This window comes from Neovison vison, chromosome 6 (assembly GCF_020171115.1).
Source record: "Neovison vison isolate M4711 chromosome 6, ASM_NN_V1, whole genome shotgun sequence".
NCBI classification, from domain to species: Eukaryota; Metazoa; Chordata; class Mammalia; order Carnivora; family Mustelidae; genus Neogale; species Neogale vison.
Genome location: NC_058096.1, coordinates 210,661,289 through 210,667,440, shown reverse-complemented (window position 1 = coordinate 210,667,440; position 6,152 = coordinate 210,661,289). Strand labels below are relative to the sequence as shown.

Sequence of the window (6,152 nt, the reverse complement as noted above, 5' to 3'; positions counted from 1 at the left end):
TGAGGAGAGCACTTCTGATGAGCACCAGGTGGTTTGTGGATGTGTTGAATCACTATATTGCACACCTTTAAGTAATATTATACTTTACATCAACTAACTGAAATTTAAATAGAAACCTAAGTAATGAAAGAAAAATAAAGGCTAATAATTAATTAATTAATTAATTAAGATCGTTTGTTGAAAATTATTATGTTATTTTTTTTCTTCCCTGGTAGTCACATCCACCAGATGGAACCAGGTAATGATACAGAAATTTCAGAGTTTGTTCTTCTGGGATTATCAGAGGAACCAGAAGTTCACTCCCTCATATTTGGACTTTTCCTCTCCATGTACCTGATCACTGGGTTTGGAAATCTACTCATCATCCTGGCTGTCGGCTCTGAATCCCACCTCCACACTCCCATGTACTTCTTCCTTGCCAATCTGTCCTTTGTAGACATCAGCTTCACCTCAACCACCATCCCTAAGATGCTGTGGAACATCCAGGTTCAGGGAAAAACCATAACATATGCAGGCTGTATCAGCCAGATTTTTTTTTTCAATGTGTTTGGATTCCTGGAGAATTTACTCCTGACGGTAATGGCTTATGACCGTTTTCTGGCCATCTGTCACCCCCTGCACTACACAGTCATCATGAACCCCCGGCTCTGTGGATTGCTGGTTATGGTGTCCTGGCTCATCAGTGTTCTGAATTCCTTGTTACAGAGTTTAATGTTGCTGCGGCTATCCTTCTGTACAGGCATGGAAATACCCCATTTCTTCTGTGAAATCAATCAGGTGGTCGGCCATGCTTGTTCTGACACCTTTCTTAATGACATGGTGATGTATTTCGGAATTGTGATTCTGGGTTGTCCTCCCGTGGCCGGAGTCCTTTACTCTTACTTTAAGATAGTTTCCTCCATATGTAGAATATCATCAGCTATTGGCAAGTATAAAGCATTTTCTACCTGTGCTTCTCACCTCTCAGTTGTCTCCTTATTTTATTCTACAGTCCTGGGAGTGTACCTTGGTTCTGCTGCTACCCAGAGCTCCCACTCGGGTGCCATAGCCTCTGTGATGTACACGGTGGTCACACCCATGCTGAACCCCTTCATCTACAGCCTGAGGAACAGAGACATATATAGGACTCTGAAAAGAATTGTTGGGGTTCTAGTGTTGTATGTGCCTATCATCCTGGGGCTGAAGAAGTGCCCATGAATTCGGGGATCACAGACTCAGAGCCAGGAACTGCCATTCTTCTATTGGGCTGTGGAATTAGAATCTGCTCCTTCTGCTTATTTCCTGGATTTCCATTTGTTTGAATTCAAATTCTCCATACATTTACAAAACCCATTCTATTAAGTTCTGCTCTCTCTGATATACAGTTTCCCCTTTATCTGTCCTCATAAAATTCTAATATTTTCCCCAACCTTGGTCATACATGCCTAGAAATTTCTGTATCTTATACTGGGCAAGTTGGATTTCTTAAAAATAATTTCATTTCAAATGACTTATACCGTGCCAAGTAAATTTTCTCTAGATATCCCAAAAGTGTAATCATGAATTATATTTTTCATGAGGAAGAAACTATCCTTGGCCATGAAGTCCATTACATAATCTATTTATAGATTAAAATACAAAACCAGATTCTGCTTGGGGGGGACAAGATGGCGGGGTACTAGGAAGAGGCGTCTTTTCAGCTGGTACCCCAAAGTGAGCTGATTACCTACCAAAGAACTCTGATCACCCATGAAATCAGCCTGAGATCAGAATTATACACGTCTGGATCTCTACAGGGGCAGAAGACGCCAGTGAGCAGGTAAAGCGGAATGGGAACAGCGGACTGATATCGGAAGATAAACAAAAGGGGGAGGGAGCCACCAGAGGCGACCGGTGCAAAAGTAATACGAGCGAGAGTGCCCTGCGTCTGGGGACCAGCATTAACTCGGAGACTGGTTGAAAGCACTCCAAAAGAGCAAAGGATCGCGGGGGCAAACTGTGGGAATCGGGGCGGCTAGGGACAGACAGGGGCTTGAGTCCCCGGTCCCAGACGGCCTCCCCGGCGCGGAGGCAGAGAGAGTGTGGCGGGGAAACCGGCTCCTGGTCCCTAAGCCGCCAGCGCGCCCCAGAGTGCGGGGTTCCGGCTCCTGTGAGGGGATGGGAGCCGGTCTGCAGAACGCGCGCTAGCCCTACCACAAAGCTTGAGATGCGCGTGCACGTCGCTCCAGCTCTCCTGGGTTTCTAAGGCCCTGGGGCGCTTCTTGACCCGGGCCATTGTTTCAAAGTCTAAGCCGCGCGCCCGCGAAACTCTTCCCCGGACAGAGGCGCGCAAAAGCCCAGCCTGCGGCTTACGGACCAGCGCCCCGTTCTCAGTGCCCCAGACGCGCGCCCGACCCACAGCCGCCTCTGAAAAGAGGTGCGCGCAAGCCGGGCACTCCCAGCTGGGGCTGGCGGCAAAATCTCAGTGTGCGATCGCTGCTTGGAACGTCTCTGGCGGTCGGGAGCTCCCAGACAGCCGCCACTGCCTTGGCTTTGGGGACGAGCAAAAGATCCTGCGCCCCCAGGGTCTTTAACTTGGAACCTGCACTGCCAGCATCCAAGGGGGAATTTATTCAGCTTCTGCACCCAGACTGAGGCTTCTGAGACGGAGATCAGGAAGTGTTCCAGGGTGCACCTTGACTGCACCAGAGTTGATACATCCAGCTACATCTGTTCAGTCTTCTCCCACCAAAATGACTAGGAGGAGGAATGCCCAACAGAAGAAAAATACAGAGGATGGACCTTCCGCAACAGAGCTAACGGCTATCAACATAGACAATATGTCGGAAAGAGAATTCAGGCTAACAATTATCCAGGCAATAGCTAGGTTGGAGAAAGCCATGGATGACCAAACAGAATTGATTAGAGCCGAACTGAAAGCGACCAGACAGGATGTTCACAATGTTAGGGCGGAGCTTAAAGCTACCAGGGAGGAGGTCCACAATGCTCTCAATGAGTTCCAATCCAATCTAAACTCTCTCAAAGCTAGGGTAACTGAGACAGAAGATAGAATTAGTGATCTGGAAGACAAACAGATAGAGAGAAAGGATCAGGAGGAAGCCTGGAACAAACAGCTTAGATCCCACGAAAGCAGAATTAGGGAAATAAGTGATGCCATGAAGCGTTCCAACGTCAGAATTATTGGAATTCCTGAAGGGGAGGAGAAAGAAAGAAGTCTAGAAGATGTCGTGGAACAAGTCCTTCATGAAAACTTTCCGAATCTCGCGAATGAAACCAGCGTTCATGTACTAGAGGCTGAACGGTCTCCACCCAAGATTATACACTCCAAAAAAACATCACGACACCTGATAGTCAAATTGAGAAATTATAATTGTAGGTATAATCTCTTGAAAGCTGCCAGGGCAAAGAGGCTCCTTACTTACAGAGGGAAGCCCATCAGAATAACGTCAGACCTGTCCACAGAGACCTGGCAAGCCAGAAGAGGCTGGCAAGATATATTCAGGGCACTAAATGAGAAGAACATGCAGCCAAGAATACTTTATCCAGCAAGACTGACATTCAAAATGGATGGAGAGATAAAGAGTTTCCAAGACCGGCAAGACTTAAAAGACTATGCAACCACCAAGCCGATACTGCAGGAAATATTAAGGGGGGTTCTATAAAAGAGGAAAAATCCCAAGAATAGCATTGAACAGAAATATAGAGACAGTCTACAGAAAGAAAGACTTCAAAGGTAACTCGATGTCAATAAAAACGTATCTATCAATAATCACTCTCAATGTGAATGGCCTCAATGCACCCATAAAACGGCACAGGGTTGCAGATTGGATAAAACGACAGGACCCATCCATATGCTGTCTACAAGAGACCCATTTTGAACCTAAAGATACACGCAGACTGAAAGTGAAGGGGTGGAGAAGCATCTTTCATGCCAATGGGACTCAAAAGAAGGCTGGGGTAGCGATTCTCATATCAGATAAATTAGACTTCAAACTAAAGACTGTAGTCAGAGATACAGAAGGACACTACATAATCCTTAAAGGGACTATCCACCAAGATGATCTAACAATTGTAAATATCTATGCTCCCAATATGGGAGCAGCCAATTACTTAAGAAAACTGTTAATCAAGATAAAGAGTCATATTGATATGAATACACTAATCGTAGGTGATCTTAACACGCCTCTTTCAGAATTAGACAGATCATCGAAGCAGAAAATCAATAAAGAAACAAGAGCATTGAACGACACATTGGACCAGATGGACCTCATAGATATATACAGAACATTCCACCCTAAAACAGCAGAATACTCATTCTTCTCAAGTGCACACGGAACCTTCTCCAGAATAGACCACATACTGGGTCACAAATCAGGACTCAGCCGATACCAAAAGACTGAGATTATTCCCTGCATATTCTCAGATCACAATGCTTTGAAACTGGAGCTCAATCACAAGGAAAAGTTCCGAAGGAACTCAAACACCTGGAAGCTAAAGACCACCTTGCTTAAGAATGCTTGGATCAACCAGGAGATCAAAGAAGAACTGAAACAATTCATGGAAACCAATGAGAATGAAGACACTTCGGTCCAAAACCTATGGGATACAGCAAAGGCGGTCCTAAGGGGAAAATATATAGCCATCCAAGCCTTGCTCAAAAAAATTGAAAAATCCAGAACACACCAGCTGTCTCTACACCTTAAAGAACTGGAGGATCAACAACAAATCAAACCAACTCCACACATAAGAAGGGAAATCATCAAGATTAGAGCTGAGATCAATGAGGGAGAAACCAGAGATACAGTAGAACGTATCAATGAAACTAGAAGCTGGTTTTTTGAAAGAATCAATAAGATCGATAAGCCACTGGCTACACTAATCCAAAAGAAAAGAGAGAAATCCCAAATTCATAAAATTATGAATGAAAGGGGAGAGATCACAACTAACACCAAGGAAGTAGAAACAATCATCAGAAGTTACTACGAACAGTTATATGCCAATAAGCTTAGCAACCTTGATGAAATGGATGCATTCCTGGAAAAATATAAACTACCAAAATTGAACCAGGAAGAAATCGACAACCTGAATAGACCGATATCTAATAACGAGATTGAAGCAGTGATCAAAAATCTCCCAAAAAACAAGAGCCCAGGACCTGACGGATTCCCTGGGGAATTCTACCAAACCTTCCAATAAGAAATAACACCTATTCTCCTGAAGCTGTTTCAAAAAATTGAAGCAGAAGGAAAACTTCCAGACTCTTTCTATGAAGCCAGCATTACCCTGATCCCCAAACCAGGCAAGGACCATACCAAAAAGGAGAATTTCAGACCAATATCACTGATGAATATGGATGCTAAGATTCTCAACAAGATCCTAGCCAACAGGATCCAACAACACATTAAAAAGATTATCCACCATGATCAGGTGGGATTCATCCCTGGGCTACAAGGATGGTTCAACATTCGTAAATCAATCAATGTGATACAACAAATTAATAGGAGAAGAGAGAAGAACCACATGGTCCTCTCAATTGATGCAGAAAAAGCATTTGACAAAATCCAACATCCGTTCCTGATTAAAACGCTTCAAAGTATAGGGATAGAGGGAACATTCCTGAACCTCATCAAATCTATCTATGAAAGACCCACAGCAAATATCATCCTCAATGGGAAAAAGCTTGCAGCCTTCCCGTTGAGATCAGGAACAAGACAAGGATGCCCACTTTCACCACTCTTGTTCAACATAGTATTAGAAGTCCTAGCAACAGCAATCAGACAACAGAGAGAAATAAAAGGTATCCAAATTGGTAATGAAGAAGTCAAACTCTCTCTCTTCGCAGATGACATGATTCTTTATATGGAAAACCCAAAAGACTCCACCCCCAAACTACTAGAACTCATACAGCAATTCAGCAGCGTGGCAGGATACAAAGTCAATGTGCAGAAATCAGTGGCTTTCTTATACACTAACAATGAAAATACAGAAAGGGAAATTAGAGAATCGATTCCATTTACTATAGCACCAAGAACCATAAGATACCTGGGAATAAACCTAACTAAAGAGGTAAAGGATCTATACTTGAGGAACTATAGAACACTCATGAAAGAAATTGAAGAAGACACAAAAAGATGGAAGACCATTCCATGCTCTTGGATCGGAAGAATAAACAT

At 43.7% G+C, this 6,152-nt stretch overlaps 1 protein-coding gene across 1 annotated transcript; it reads left to right on the top strand.

Moving 5' to 3' along the window:
* The first annotated feature begins 228 nt into the window (after positions 1–228).
* Positions 229–1,197, top strand: LOC122910213 (olfactory receptor 7A17-like). The gene has a single exon (XM_044254875.1). It carries the CDS (start codon positions 229–231, stop codon positions 1,195–1,197), a length of 969 nt encoding a protein of 322 aa, XP_044110810.1.
* The last annotated feature ends 4,955 nt before the right edge of the window (positions 1,198–6,152 follow it).